A 16,153-nucleotide genomic window follows, 5' to 3' on the forward strand; every position below is an offset into this window, starting at 1 on the left:
ATTTCTTTCTTTCTCTCATTCTTCTTTAATTACCCCCCCCCCAAAAAAAGGCTTTGGAAGAAATGCATGTCACCCCTTCTATAAAGTTATCCTGTAATCCCCAGGTGGTGGGTTAACCATGATCAGGAATAACATTGTTGCTATGAGATGGACAATAGGACGCCCTCTGAAACACAGGACAAATGACCTGTCCAAGGTCATACAATTAACAGCTGCCAGTGGCAAGATTCAAGCCCCAGTTTGTCCGGCTGACTCTCATCTCCTAATCAACAAAACACAACAGACTACACATAAAAGTAACTTCATTGAGAATAGATATGCTCAATTTCATAAAGAAAACGGTGAAGTGGTCCCTGAGGTCAAGTGCTTTAGCTATTTAGCATGGCATGGTGGGACACCGCACAGATCGTAACAACGCCCGCCAAGAACTGCAGTTCTCAACACAGCCTGCCCCCAAGCCACAGACAATGTGGGCTTTTTCTTTTGCAGTGTCTTTTTCATGACTTTCAAAAAACAACAACACAAACACTTTGTACTTCCCTATAGAAGTGGAAAGTATAGCAGGAGTCCCCCTGTCCTGTCTCTGAGGACAAGGGCCGTCTGTGCCTAGGAGAGGGTGAGGGTTCTGTCCTGACCATTCTGAACGGCAGCTCCCCTGATCTCATCAGTAGCATCTCTGGGCGCAAACGGTGATAGATTAAGTGCTCGATTGTCTCAGTGTTAATGCACCATAGAAAAGGGAAGAATAAGGAAGCCAGATTCTCTAGTCAGCCCATCCTAAGTCTGGGGTGCAGCACCGTTCGGCTCTAGAGCTGTGTGTACTTGTTGATGAAAGAGAGCCAAGTGGGCTTCTGTACTGTTTCTGTCAATTTCCCCACTCCGCAGCTGGGGACCATTCACTTCCTTCTGTGGTCTCTCCCCAGCAGTGCTACTATGCAATCCGCATCTTTGCTGGACAGGACCCCTCCTGCGTTTGGGTTGGATGGGTGACACCAGACTATCACTTATACAGTGAAAAGTTCGACCTGAATAAAAACTGCACAGTGACTGTCACTCTAGGGGATGAAAGAGGCCGGGTCCATGAAAGGTAAGGGGGTCTCCCAGTGGGCGGGGTCAGCCACCAGGCTCCTCACTTCCTCCCACCCCCCAGCTGTCTTATTTCTCCTTCCACCCAATACCCCGAAAGAAGGAAACATCCCCATTTCTATGAAAAAGGAAAAGTGAGGCACAGGTTTAAGAATCCCTCACCAAACAGGGAGTACGGTGGCAGAAATGTTATTAGTGAAAATCTAGGCTAATTTCATCACATGTGTAAAACATGACCCATGGGTGGGAGAGGCTAATGGACAATTAGGACACTGTGCTCCCTCTCAGACACATCTCTCTGAGTTCTGGGTAAGCCCCAGTTTTGACAACATCAAAATGAGACAGAGAAATATCCCTGGGTGCCTGAAAGAAGTTAATTCAGAAGAAATGAAAAGATGAACCACATCACATAGCCACTCATCGACTCCAAACTCCTCATTCTAAGGATATAAGGTGTCTAAGGGCATAAAGAAACATAAAAGAGAGACAGCAGACTCATGAATAATAACCACTGATAGAAATTAGCGATCTTGTGGGAAAGCATATTTTAGGTATACCCATGGCTTCCCACTGGTCCACTGAGTTGGGAAGAGGTTGGGAGGGGATTGCCACCAGAGAAAGAATCTCTGGCCAGCTGTGCCCCAAAGAGACCCAGGAGACCAGGCTTTGTGTCCATCCAAGTGAGACTTAAGAGAGTATTTCCCAAACAGACATGTTTTCTAGTGTAATAAGTTGTCTCCCAAGCTGGTCTTTATCCCTACAAATTCAGGAACGTTTTGCAGCTGATGTCCTTTCAATGTTCCTGGCTCATCAAAGACTGGTGGCCAAAGAGGTCCCCAAGCACCGCTGTGTCATGTGGGACCACTGTGGGCAGGTGGTGAAGAACAGACTCTAGAAGCAAACTGCCTGGGTTTTAAACTGGGTTCCAGAACTTACAAAAGGTGGGACTTTGGACCACTTAACCTTTCTGGGCCTCAGTTTACTCATCTAGAAAATGAGGATGATATAGGCCTCTACCTTCGGCTCGGGTCATGATCCCAGGGTCCTGGGATTGAGCCCCGCATGGGGCTCTCTGCTCAGCAGGGAGCCTGCTTTCCCCTCTCTCTGCCTGCCTCTGCCTACTTGTGATCTCTGTCAAATAAATAAATAAAATCTTTAAAAAAAAAATAAGGATGATAGATCCAGTCTCCTAGAGTGATATTAGGATTAAATGAGATAATGCATAGAAAAATGCCTGAAATAGTGCCTTGACCCAGGCACTGAATAAGCATTACTCTTATTACCACTCCTGAAAGTCTTATTGCAAGACCCAGAATAGATGCTATAAACAACATCCCGGGTCTTGTTGGGTTAGAAAGGAAGCAGGCAAAAGCAGTCAAAAGACTTTGCTCTTTAGCCAGAAGAACCAAAGATAGCTGTGTCTATCCCAACTGGGTTTATTGCTCGAGTTTGCTGGCTCCACCAGACCAGTCAGATTAGTTGATTTATTGGAGCATTTATCGGATCACATTTATTTTGAAAACCGACATGTTAGCATCTAGAACAAGACCCAGGAGGTAGGAGGTACTCAGTAATTCGTAGTTCTTTGTCTCTCATAATAAGAAATAAATACAGGATCGATTTTCAGATGTTTGGAGGCATTTCAAATTTGGATCTTTAAAACATGACTAAAGCATGGCACTTTCCATTCCCACAGCTTCGATTTTAGGAATTGAATTCGACAGTAGGCATCCATGGACCTAGTACTCTCATTACTGAAAGTCAGGAATAGTGTGGCTAACAGTTTAACCTTTATGGCAATCTAGCAGTGGCTGTTACTCTTTGGAAGGGGCATTTTGCACCAGCCCGGCCTGAGGGGCATTCATACTGAGAAAGTAGCCCAACTGGTACCCCAAAGGAGAGAGTGGGAAAGGAGGTGAACATAGGCTTACAAAGCACATTTCTTGTCTCAGGGTGGGGAGGGGGGAGGTTTTATACATTGAGAGCTAGAAAGAACCTTGGAGAATTCTAATCAAACCTTTAACTTTCTGAGGTCAAATCTGATTGACTTTAGGATGTTGAAGCTGCATTAAAGCCTTAGGAGGGAACCAGATTGTCTCTCTCTTGCCCACAGTCATGGCGGCGGGCTCTAAGAATCACCTCTGCCCCCATGCCACTTCTCCAAAGCCCAGCCGGGATTTGCAGTCTTCAGTTGAGGAATCAGGCTTTGGAGACTCCGTGACTGTTTGGGTTTGCTCTTGGCTTTTAAATATGAATACCTATAATGGAGTTTACGTTGTGGGGAGAGGGAGACAGCCAGCTGAGAAACGCACCCTAGCTGTTACTAGTTACTGAAGAGTGCAGGGAGCAGAAATCCCAGGGGAGGGCCAGGTTGTGTGGGTCAAGGAGGTAGTTGGGCCTTAGAGACCACTTGTGACCTACTTTGCAAGTGTGTCCAAGCCTGCCATCCTCAGGATGGGGGCCTGAGTTTTCAAGGATATTACAGCCTTTTTCCCTGATGCAGATTTTTGTTCCTGTCTTTTATGCCGAATCCCTGTATAAAACAGCCTATGGTGGCTGTCCTCTCTGTACCTCCATGTCCTGTCTCTGAGGTGGGAATACAACCATGCCCATGATCTCTTTCCAAAAGGGGAACTGACACAGAGCCAGGAGACAGGTACCTGAACAGTATGTTCTTTGGATGAAAGTATCTTGCTAGATTGCCACATCCCTGAATTGAGTGGTCATGCCCGAGAAAACTGGGTTGAAGCTGGATGAATTTATTTAAGAAAAAAATTGTTGGGGGCTGACTGGAAAACTTCATCAGAAGGTTTCCGGGGCATTTCCTTGGGCCTTGACCGTATACCATCCCAGTCCGGATTCTGTGCCTCTTCCTCTCTTTGGCTTCTAGTGTGAAACGCAGCAACTGCTACATGGTCTGGGGTGGGGATATTGTGGCCACTTCCCAAAGATCAAGTCGAAGCAACGTGGACCTGGAGATCGGCTGCCTCGTGGATCTGGCAATGGGCATGTTGTCTTTTTCCGCCAATGGGAGAGAACTCGGCACCTGCTACCAGGTAAGGGTGGCTCTGGGTTCGAGCCAGCAGTGTCCCCAGCCTGTGTGTTTACGGCTGTGCTCCTCATTTTCCAGGTTCAGCATTCCCACCCAGCCTGGGGGGTTGATGAGCCCACGTGGTTCATAAGCCATCGAGGAAAAGAAACAAGAACAAAAATGACTTCATTTTTACAAAGAGAAAATGGGGGAAAGTGTTGTTATTTATTGATTGATCAGATAAGAAGTCTTTTCTTTTTGTGATGGTCTCTGAAAAGTGATTGATTTATTCTGTGAACATTTCTTAGGCAGCTTTCATGTTACCTGTACCATACAGGATGCAAGTTCTAAAATGTGAGCAGAGATACTCCTTGCTTTAAGAAACTTCTGTGCTCAAAATAGAGACTCATAAAAAATGACTAATGTGCCAAGGTGCATTCCTTTGGCAAAAAGGTGATTCTCATTCCTTATGAATTCCTTACAGGATCTTTTAAAAATGCATTTATATAAATGATATGTTTCTCTGTTTCATTGACTATGAGCTCTGATAGAACTACTTGGGAAAACCGTCAATTACATACATGTAAGTTCACTCATCATTAACCACAAGAAGGTTTACTCTTTGAGGCAGGATTTTCAGGCTTGATGGCCAGGTGAACTTGGGAAATGCCACATGTTATATCCTCTTTCTGACGCTGGCAATGAACATTTGCACAGGAGAACTTTAAAAAATACTTTAGAAAGAAACCAAGCATTTCTCTTAATACTTAACCAAGAATAGTATTTTTTTTTAACTTTAACAATAGTAGTTTTCTTTAAGTCTTGAGTTCTACAAAGCACATCTGGAAAAGGCTAAATTAAAGAATTAAATTTCTATGTTAAACTTTCTTGACACTCCCAGGGTAGAATGGAGATACATGGAAAGTGTCATCTGGGTTCAGAGAGGAAAGAGCTCAGCTCCATCGAGAGTGGTCAGGGAAATGTTCGTTACAGAGAAGCCTTGATTTTGAAGCAAAAAAAGAATTCTTCCATGAGAGCAAGGGGAAGTATACTAAGGTTGAAAGAATGGCACAGGAGGTATCTTCGTTCCTCATGGAAATAAAGAAGCACAGGGTATATTTGAGGAACAATGGCCAGCCTAGTAGGGGCCTCTCTGGTTAGTGGTGAGAAATTCATCTGGAAAGATAAGGAGGTATTGATGGGAATTGAGGAGCGCTTGGAGGTTTCTGACCAGAACAGTAACTCGTAGCGTTAAAGGCAGCTTAGCTAACTCCAGTAGATAAAAAGCATCCCAGTACTGTGTAAATGGACAAAACCCCAGGTTCTACAGTTAGCCCCATGTCCAGCCTCCAGCCGAAAAGCCTCTTGGCAGCCTTTGTCTGGCCTGTGGTTGGAGAGATGGCATCTAGAGGGGAGAGGTAAAGTAGCAGCCCCAAATTTGAATTGTTTGGTGACCAAGAACAGATGGACCAAACCCTTCCTGGGGTCCGGGTACATCGTGCCCGCATGGGGGTAGATGCCGCCTCTCCAGCCCCTCCCCATCACCCCAGGAAAGAGTGGCACCTGGTCCAGCCACAGGGGGCCCAACTGGCCGCACCCAGCAGGAGACCTTTGCGGAAACCAGGCTTCACAGCCGAAAGTAAACTACTGGTCTTTAGTACTTTCTCATGATTCCGCCCCCGAGCCCCCGAGAATATGCTTATATACATTACTGCTGTCCTTCGGAATCCATTAGCTTTTTCCCATTAACTTTTGAAATGAGTTTGACTGAAAGGCCCTCCCCAAGCCGCAGAGAGCTCTGAAGCATCTAATAACTCAGAAGGCCAGCCAGGCTTCGGAGGGCCCTGACTGAAGAAAGAAAGAAAGAAAGAATCCAGGGCCTTGGCAGCTGCAGAGACGCTTGCCTCCGGGAAGAGCCCGTGCTGTTGAGGAAATGTCACAACAGGGGGCAGGGCACTGTGGCTGTTTGCACCCGGCTTTCAGGGCAGCTGCTGGGTGACATGGGGCTGGTCCACTGTAGTCTCTGAGCGGCACGCTGGCACTGACAGACCTGAGATGCCTCCCACCACTGCGTGCGTGTAAATCCTGCCGTCTCTGCTCAGGGGCACCATTGAAGGGGATTGGAGGGTGCCAGGGCTCAGCACAGGAACCCCCAGGAGGAGGCTCACACCCGGCCAGCCCCCCTTGCCATTCCAGGTGAGACCCTGCCCTGTCTAGCGGCGCAGCTGGTCCCCCCAGCCGTGAGGTGATCGTTATTCTGCAACTGTGGCCATTTTCATTTTTCAATTATCTCAAGAGGAGCAGGGCAGCAATATTTATATGCTGGCTTTCTATTCAGGAAGACCAGTAACCAAAATAATGAGTGGAGGATTCTCTCAGATGGCGTTGCTAGAACATCCCCCCCTCACCCACCCCGTTAAATAACAGCCATGCAATTTGAAAGCTTTTTCTGTCGCACTTAATGTAATCATGGGAGAAATGAGAAATAAAATGTGTGTTGAAGAGCTCCTCCTCGGTTCTTGGCCACCCTGGCCACAGTGCTCTGAGGACAGAGCCCGCTACAAGGCTCCAATTGACGAGAGGGGTTAGCTTTCAATTCAGGCCAGTTCCTGTGCCCTGACCTTCACAGGTGATCAAAATAGTCTATTATTGCCAAGACAAAAGAGATCAGCCGGTGAGAAAAAGGTACCTTAAATACAAAAGGGAAAAACCCCACGGCACTTCCCGGCAGACTCAGATCTAGGTCCCTGCACACATGACAACGGAAGTTCCCCATCCAGAGGCCAGCGCTCTGGTCAGTAGCCAACCCTGTACCTGAACTGGAACGTGGCACCCAGGACGCGCATGTGACGTATTTGTTGCCAGACTAGCCAGCCTGGCTGGGAGGCCACCATTTCCGTGTCTTACTTGCTGCTTAAAAATTTACCACAAAATTAGCAGCTTAAAACCAATACATTTGTTATTTCACAGCCCTGGACGTTTGGGATCTTCACTCAGGTTCTCACCAGGCCAAAATCAAGACATCCACGGGGCCAAACTCCTCCCTCTGGAGGCTCTGGGAGGAATGTATTCCAAGCCCATTCAGGTTGTTGTCAGGATCCAGTGTGGTTGCAGGCTGTGGCTTGAGGTCTGTTTTTCCTTGCCTGCCTTTTTCCTTGCCTTATCTCTCTGCTCCCGGAGGTGCCCACATGCCTTCTCAAGTGGCCCCTTCGATCTTCAACGCCGACGAGAGCAGGTGCTCTTCTCATTCTTTAATCAATCTGACTTCACCTTCTGCCCCAACAAGAGAGAACACCTGCTTTGTAAGGGTTCCTGTGATTAGGATAATCTCTCCATTTTAAGGTCAACTGGCTAGGAGCCTTACTTCTATCTACAGAATTCCTTTTGCCACATACCATAGACAATCCCAGGAATAACCCCGGAGGTCAAGAAGGCCACCGAGGATTCTGTTTTTACACCCCAGCTGCCATTTTTATCCTCCTCTACACCTATCGTAAGCCCACACTTGTGTGTTCTTCTTTTTTAAGTGGTTGAAGATAAAGTTCCATTGTTCATCATGGTGGGAATATACTGGGCATGGTAGAAATAAACTCACCCCCGGGCATCTAATGCTTTCAAAGCCCCTCCGCTTTGCCAGGGAGTTTGCGGAAGGCCCTAGCATTTGGCTGAGTGGTTTATGAAGTTTGTAGGGACCAGTCCTGAGGGAACTGAAAACACACCACCCTCTTTAGCCTGTAGGTCCCAGTACTAGTGTGACTTCATTCAGCATAAAAAACCTTTGGGCTTTAATGCATTTTTTGTCCCCATGAGATCAGATTTGTGGACTTCTTGCTGGTCCATATGAAACGTCCCAGCCACCAGAGCTCTGCTTCCTGAAACTTACAATGACTTGAGCATCGCTAGTTCTTCTGGATGTCACGTATCAGATTTCTGAGAAATCGGGGCCAACGTAGGATGTATTGAATCAAAATGTCCTATTTCTGTCTCTCCCTGCTGCAAACTCAAGGTCTGGCACAAAGGGGGTAGATAATAGGTACTAAATCACTACTCATTAAATGTCCTTTACAAAGCTTATTTCAGACATTGCCAGGCAGTTCTAAAAGCCCCATCACCACATTTGGGTTTCATGGGCATTTATGCCTTCATATGATCCATGGATACCTGAAGCATTAGACATAAACCGAGTGTTTATACTTAGCACACGAGCCCCTCCGTATCGGGAGATTTAACTGTGTGCTGAGCGCAAGTCTGCTTTAACCAGTCTGACGACCTGTTTCATCATGAGCGAGTTATAGCACTAGACCACGTAGTCTTGTAAGTCACTTACAGCCATGAAAATGTGTGTTTTTATAAACCTTAGGTCTAAAGGCATTGAAGAAATGCGTTATTAAAAGGAGGCCTGTAACCAAATACTCTGACCAAAAGAAACCTCTTTACTCATTTTCTATTACTATGTAAGGAATGACCAAGGTAGTGACTTAAAATAGCACACCCTGATGATCTACAGTTTCCATGGGTCTGGAGTGGAGACACAGCCCCGCTGGGACCTTGACTCCGTTTCATAAGGCTATAAGCAAGATGTCAGCCAGGCTGCATCCTTTTCCAAAGCTCAAGGTCCTTTTCTGAGCTCATGTGGTTGTTAGCAGAATTCAGTTGCTTGCGTTTGTAGGTTTCAGCCTCCATTTTTTGATGGCTGCAGCCAGGGACATCCTCAATCCCATGATACCCCCTGAAATTTCCCCTCACGTGGCCTTTCACAGGCCCTGTTACAACAGGGTAGCTACCTTCTCCACAGCCAGGTAGAGAACCCTCTCTGTAGTCTGCTGACATACAGTCTTTTATACTGTAGCCAAACCAAGGGAGTAACAATTTCTATACCTTTGCTATATCCTATTTGCTAGAAACAAGACACAGGTTCTAGGGGAGGGGGCTGTACAAGAGAGTGGCTCCCTGGGGACCACCTTAGGATATGTTCATGCTATCCACCATCCCCTAACTGCAAGAGACTTGCAAGAATTTCCTAATGTCTGAATTGACTTGAAGGCAAAGGACTTTGGTTGGTAGAATTAAAATCCCTTTGCTTCTTCCATGGTCTTCCTAGTCTGAGCCCCTACATCCCAGTAGGCAAGTGATAAATGGAGTCCCCGCTATCATATATAAAACCACACCCTTCATGCAAGTGACAGCTGCAAGACAGTCAGTGAATCCCACACTATTTAATGTAGGAGCTAGAATCAAGAGTGGGAAGGAGGGTGGAGAGAAGTCCAGAGGATCCAAGTAAAACGAAGAGGTTTTAAGAAAAGGAGACAGGCTTGGGCACCTGGGTGGCTCAGTTGGTTAAGCCACTGCCTTTGGCTCAGGTCATGATCCCAGAGTCCCGGCATCTAATCCCACATCAGTCTCCCAGCTCCTCGGGGAGTCTGCTTCTCCCTCTGACCTTTTCCTCTCTCACTATCTCTCTTTCTCTCAAATAAGTAAATAAAATCTTTAAAAAAAAAAAAAAAGAAAGAAAGAAAAGTAGACAGGCTCTGGAAGCAGAGCTGCCTTATGTTATTCCAGGGAAACACCTGTCTGTAAACCAGCAGTTCTCAACCAGGGGTGATTTTCCCTCTACGGGACATGTGGCAATCTTCAGAGACTTTGTTTTAGCTGTCTTGATGGTGGGGGTGGAAAGTACTACTGACATCTTCTGGGTGTGGGCCAGGGATGGCGCAAAATATCCTGCAATGCCCAGGACACCCCTTAGAACAGGGAGTTATGCAGCCAAAAATGTCAACAGTGCTGAGGTTGAGAAACCTGGTCATAAGACATCCCTTGGGCTCGTTTGATCAACGTCTGTTTGCCTTCCGAAATGACACTGAAGTCCTTGCACGACCCTCCATGTTCACTTTCTGCCGGTAGTAGTGGTGAATAATGGCACGCAGGAAATGCCTGGCACTCGGGGTTTCCTGCGTGCCAGGCGTCTCCATGCTCTGTGAAGAGCCAGGACATCACATGGTTCCCTGACCACTAACAGCCATTGCCTTTGGGGGCACATTGGTAGCTCCCCACATGTGACCTTCCCCCCAAGCCCTGGAGAAAGCTGTTGGCTGCAGTTAACAGAGAAAATGAAAGAATGTGAGATGATTCAGTCCCAAGTGAGAGAGTGACTAAGGTGGGGTGCGGTGACCGTCACTACTGGTACGCACTGGGTCTCAGAATTTCTGAGCAGGGAGAAGGATCTACTGGCCAGCTGTCCTCTTTCAGCTAAGGTTAGAAAGGGGGTGTTGATTAAAACCCTCAGTGACTTAGCCATCTGGGGTTTTTTAAATTCTCAGTCTGTTTTGGTTTCCAGGTGGAGCCCAATACCAAAGTGTTTCCAGCGGTTTTCCTACAGCCCACGAGCACTTCCTTGTTTCAGTTTGAACTTGGGAAGCTGAAGGTATTGATCTTCCCCCTTATCCAATGACTATGATAACATAAGGCAGTGTTGACCATTAGGGGAAAAAAATCCTAGTCTTCATGAAACAGGGGAATGCCTTCTCATACACCACCTCCCAACCCACCCCACTGACCAGGCCCTTGTACTTGCCTATGAAATTCTTGACAGAGGGTAGATTCCCATTTTCCTTTCTCACATTTCTACTGGGTGCCCAAAGAATTAATTGATGCTAAAATAGCCTATTGTGCCAGGCCTGAATTGGACTGGTAAACCCTTAGAGGTCTTGGGGTTCATCTCTCTGTAGATTATACTAACCATACTGGGGATCATGGGCCAGGTTGCATTATCCAGGAACGGAGCACCTCTGTAGTGCACAGGCGTTTCCCTCTCAACGCCTTTCTGCCTTGCCCCAGAATGCAATGCCCCTGTCGGCGGCCATCTTTAAGAGCGAAGAGAAGAACCCAGTTCCACAGTGTCCGCCTCGGCTGGATGTCCAGACCATCCAGCCCGTGCTCTGGAGCCGCATGCCCAGCAGCTTCCTGAAGGTGGAGACGGAGCGCGTGAGCGAGCGCCACGGCTGGGCCGTGCAGTGCCTGGAGCCCCTGCAGATGATGGCCCTCCACATCCCCGAGGAGAACAGGTAGCAGAGGGGCCCCAAAGGAGGCGGTAGGCCTGGTAGGCCTGGTAGGCAGCGAGGGAAGGGAAGGAGCGCCATCCTCATGGGCCACAGGCCCTGCTCAGTCCATGGACTTCCAGAAGCTTCAACTTCTCTCTCCCTTCCTCACTTGGATTCTTCACTTAGAAACAACAGGATATTCTCTACGATATGCCTGCTCCAGGTCTTCACCATGGCTCCAAGGGCCTGCAGTCAGGAACGTTTCCATCCCTTTAATTAAAAAATCCAATGTGACCCTGAAATCTATGTCATTACCAACAAGAATGGGGAAAATGAGGCATGCCTCGCTTACTTAGCCAGGAATGGGCTCCTGGGATCCTCCTGCTAAGGGGTACTCTTGATTATCGTCTACGTTACACCCCAACACTCTCACTTTCTGGCCTTGTAGCCTTGGGTAAATTACTCACAGAACTTAACTCCAGTTCCTCATGATATGGTAAAATAAATGACCACCCAAAGGACTGCTGGGAGAAACAAATGAAATTGTGTAGCGTTGCTGTATGTAGTAAGAATTAAATGAATTTTATTGTTAACATATTATCATCCCTTGATCTGTTGGATGAAAAACAAAGTAATGGAAGGTGGAAGGATTTGACACCTGCACACATCTCATTTAAGTATTCTACTGGGTCATGAACTGGCGAGACAGACTAGTGGAGGGCAGGAGTGGGAAAAGACAGGGGTGCGGCCAAGTAAACTAATTGCAGGGGATCCTCAGACCCATGACGAGGAGAAAGACAAAACAGAAACCTGAGCAGGGAGCAGAGACTATGGTCTCCATGATGAGGGAGCAACCCAAGGACTTCTAAAGAGGCTTCTAAGGTCAGGAAGGAGAAAGTGAATTGATGCCACCTAAACTCAGGTGGGAGACTGTTTTCTGTCTGAACGAGAGTGCAGGTGTGTTTGTTTCCAGGGTAGGGAAAGCCCTGTGGATGAGGGTAGACTGGGGACGAGACAGATGGGGTAGGAGGCAGATGGGCAGAGGGCTTCAGCTCCGTCTTCTGAGGAGCTCTTCTGTCAGAAAACAGAAGTCCCCCTTACACCCACACATAAGAAGACTGGAGATGCCTGGGTGGATCAGTGGGTTAAAGCCTCTGTTTTCGGCTCAGGTCATGATCCCAGGGTCCTGGAATCGAGCCCTGCATCAGGCTATCTGCTCAGTGGGGAGCCTGTTTCCTCCTCTCTCTCTCTTTTTGCCTGCCTCTCTGCCTACTTGTGATCTCTGTCAAATAAATAAATAAAATCTTTAAAAAAAAAAAAAAAAAGAGGACTGGGGCACCTCTATTACATACCTGAATGTTTCTCAGTCTTTCAGTGGGGAGATTTCCCTTGAGAAAGAGGACTTTCCTATTTGGAAAACCAGGTCTTTAAGTCTTTCAGACTTTTGAGATCCTTGTAGTTAGAGAAGGAGGATTATCAAGAACTGGGATATGGACCAGAACTGAGAAATGATAACCTGCAAGGGAAAGTGGGGTAGAAACTCCTCCATCCTTGTATCCCCACTGGCCCTATTGAGTCTGCTGTGATCCCTGGGGATTCAAAAAGAAGTACTCCCCTGAAACCCTGCATGTTCTTCTCCCCGATGAGTGGTTGACTGCTTGTCCCCACGCAGGTGTGTGGACATTCTGGAGCTGTGTGAGCAGGAGGACCTGATGCAGTTCCATTACCACACGCTTCGACTCTACAGCGCTGTGTGCGCCCTGGGAAACAGCCGGGTGGCCTACGCCCTGTGCGGCCACGTGGACCTCTCCCAGCTCTTCTACGCCATCGATAACAAGTACCTCCCTGGCCTCCTTCGCTCCGGGTTCTACGACCTCCTCATCAGCATCCACCTCGCCAACGCTAAGGAGAGGAAGCTAATGATGAAGAACGAGTACATCATTCCCATCACCAGCGCCACCAGGAAAATCCGCCTGTACCCGGACGAGTCCAAGAGGCACGGGCTGCCGGGGGTGGGCCTGAGAACGTGCCTTAAGCCCGGGTTCAGGTTCTCCACCCCTTGCTTTGTTGTGACCGGCGAGGAGCACCAGAAGCAGAGCCCTGAGATCCCCTTGGAGATTCTCAAGACAAAGGCGCTGAGCATGCTGACGGAGGCGGTGCAGCGCAGCGGGGCTCACATCCGCGACCCTGTGGGCGGGTCTGTGGAGTTCCAGTTCGTGCCTGTGCTGAAACTCATCGGGACCCTGCTGGTCATGGGGGTGTTCGATGACGATGATGTCCGGCAGATCCTCCTCCTGATCGATCCCTCTGTGTTTGGGGAGCACGGTGTGGAGACGGAGGACAGAGCAGAGAAGGAGGAAGTGACTCAGGTGGAGGAGAAGGCAGTGGAGGCTGGGGAAAAGGCTGGCAAGGAGGCTCCCGTCAAAGGCTTGCTGCAGACCCGACTGCCTGAATCCGTCAAGCTGCAGGTAACTCAGGACAGCCAAGTTCCCGCCCTTGAAAAGAGCTGGGGAAGGTGACAGTGCAGTTGGGAGTTCAGGCTGGGACTCAGGGCATCGGCCTAAACCTGGGGTGTAGCACAGATGCTGAAAGAAAGCGTTCTCTGTTCATGCTTATTTCTGATTTTAGTATATGTGCTGCCGAAGCAAGCACTCATGCTTATTTCTAACATGAAATGTCCTCCCTAGGTCAAAAGAAAAATACTAACACTTACCCATAAGATATGTGCTTTATTTTTAAGATTTATTTACTTATTTGGGAGGGGGAGTGCAAGTGAGCATGGGAGATGGAGAGCAGAAGGAGAGAGAGCGAGAAACCCAAGCAGACTCCACACTAAGCATGGAGACTGACATGGGGCTCCATCCCAGAACCCTGAGATCAGGACCTGAGCCAAAATCAAGACTCAGACACCCAACCAACTGTGCCACCCAGGCGTCCCAAGGCAAGTGCTTTAAAATTGTTTTTATGGAACTAGTGATGGATTGGCCCTGATCTTACATCTCACCTTTAGGACTAAATGGCTCGTTGGTGAGATCTGTCTGGAGAGGAGGAGGAGCCTTTGGCTGTGGAACAGGCCAGAGGAACTGGCTCATAGGGTGGCCACACTCCCCACCTGCTCTCATGTGTTGCCATGTTCTGATCACCAAGACTGTGGGGACCCATTGCACTGGCATTCAGGTCAACTGCCCTCTGAGCTAAGGAGAAGAATCATGCTCACCTAGAGCTGCGCCCTTGTCATCATCCAGGAAACCTCAACATTTCCTAAGCATAGTCTCACCAAATATAAGCTAGCGTCGGTGATGCGTTGAAGATGATCACTTTTGTCTTGTGAGCACTGAGAAAAGAGAAATGAATGTGAACAGAGCAGAACAGTCTCTTCCACAAAGTCAGTCTGGCTCAGGCATCCCTTGGCCACTTATTGGCTCTCTATGCTTGCCAAGTCCATAGTCTACCAAAGCCTTAGCTTTCCAATTTGTAAAATGTGGATGATAATATAATAAAACATAATATTCAGATTTGTCATTGTAAAATACAATATGAAATGTATCTTATCATAAAACATATAATGATCTCCAAATGACACTCCCTTACCCAGTGTGATGAGATTGGGAGATAGATGGTCATTTGATGAAAACATTGCATCTAGAGGAGAAGCATAACAAATTTTACATATATACCTTCAACAATTTTATTAAAACATACAAATGTGCTCTTCTGATATGGAGCCAAGCCCTGATCTTTAATGTGAGTCCCTGACTGGTGTGGAGAGTCCTCCATTTTGCATCAGTGACACCTGTCACACTCAGTTTGATGTGCCTGATGGCCAGCTGAGGCATCTTTAGGATAGACTGTGGATTTAGAGGTAACCGGAAAGCAACCCAAGCAGAGAATACTTCTAAATTCTAATGCTTTCCCCCCAGTTTCTTTTTTTTTTTTTTTGTAGTTCTCTAATTCACATCCAACGTTTAGTCTTTTTTTTTTTTTTTTAAATACAACTTGCCTTGGGGTGTCTGATTGATGCAGTCAGTTAAGCATCTGACCCTTGGTTTTAGCTCCGGTCGTGATCTCAGGGTTGTGAAATTGAGCCCTGCATCAGGCTGTGCACTCAGCACAGTGTCTGCTTGAGTTTCTCTTTCTCCCTCTTCCCCTCTCACAACCCCACTTCAAATAAATAAAGAAATCTTTTTTTTTTCATCTTTTATTTATTTGACAGAGAGAGATCATAAGTAGGCCAAGAGGTAGAGAGAGAGGGGAAAGCAGGCTCCCTGCTGAGCAGAGAGCCCAATGTGGGGCTTGATCCCAGGACCCTGAGATCATGACCTGAGCTGAAGGCAGAGGCTTTAACCCACTGAGTCACCCAGGTACCCCTAAATAAATCTTAAAAAAAAAAAAATCTTTTACAGATGTTCCTTAGTCATTCAACTTGGTTGAAATTTTGTATTTCATTGGCACACATTCCTTCTAATTAAATGTTGTCACTGTAATCACAAGTGTGATGGGCATGTGCTCTGGCCTTGTTCACCTGGCCAAGGCAGAGCTGGGCGGATATGCCGTAGACTGTCCTGCTACACAAGAACACACCACCATCAGGGGCTTTGCTGTCTATGCCCAGATGGACTGGAGAGTGTCTGTTAGTCATGCAAAAGGTGAAGTGGAGATAGGTTAATAAATATTAAATATTTACTAATTAAAAAATAAATATTGAAATATTTATTAACTCAAGTTATAGCTGTTGCTTAATAGTAAAAGTTCAAATAATGATAAGATTAGTAATAGTAACTCTCTGAAAGAACTATTGACAGAAAAACAGTGCCAACAGAAAAAAAGAAAGACAGAGGGGAACAGAAATCTTTAGTTCCCATCATTCAGAGCCAGAAGATGTCAGGAAGGATCCAGAACTCACCTGGGAAGTTCAGTGGTGGTTTCTACATGAAGAGGAGAGCCATGGAAGGACTCTCTTAGGAATGCTGTTCTCCCTCACCGCAGGCAGATTTATTCT

General features: G+C 47.1%; 1 protein-coding gene across 1 annotated transcript in view; it reads left to right on the plus strand.

Moving 5' to 3' along the window:
- RYR3 (ryanodine receptor 3) overlaps positions 1 to 16,153 on the plus strand; it is a 499,651-nt gene that overhangs the window by 319,375 nt on the left and 164,123 nt on the right. The window contains exons 31-35 of the mRNA XM_032856920.1: positions 924 to 1,087; positions 3,977 to 4,142; positions 10,452 to 10,538; positions 10,952 to 11,178; positions 12,827 to 13,622. Coding sequence (XP_032712811.1) covers positions 924 to 1,087; positions 3,977 to 4,142; positions 10,452 to 10,538; positions 10,952 to 11,178; positions 12,827 to 13,622 — 1,440 coding nt within the window. The remainder of the gene's footprint in view (positions 1 to 923; positions 1,088 to 3,976; positions 4,143 to 10,451; positions 10,539 to 10,951; positions 11,179 to 12,826; positions 13,623 to 16,153) is intronic.

Source organism: Lontra canadensis, unplaced genomic scaffold (assembly GCF_010015895.1).
Source record: "Lontra canadensis isolate GAN:19392208 unplaced genomic scaffold, GSC_riverotter_1.0 scaffold12, whole genome shotgun sequence".
NCBI lineage: Eukaryota > Metazoa > Chordata > Mammalia > Carnivora > Mustelidae > Lontra > Lontra canadensis.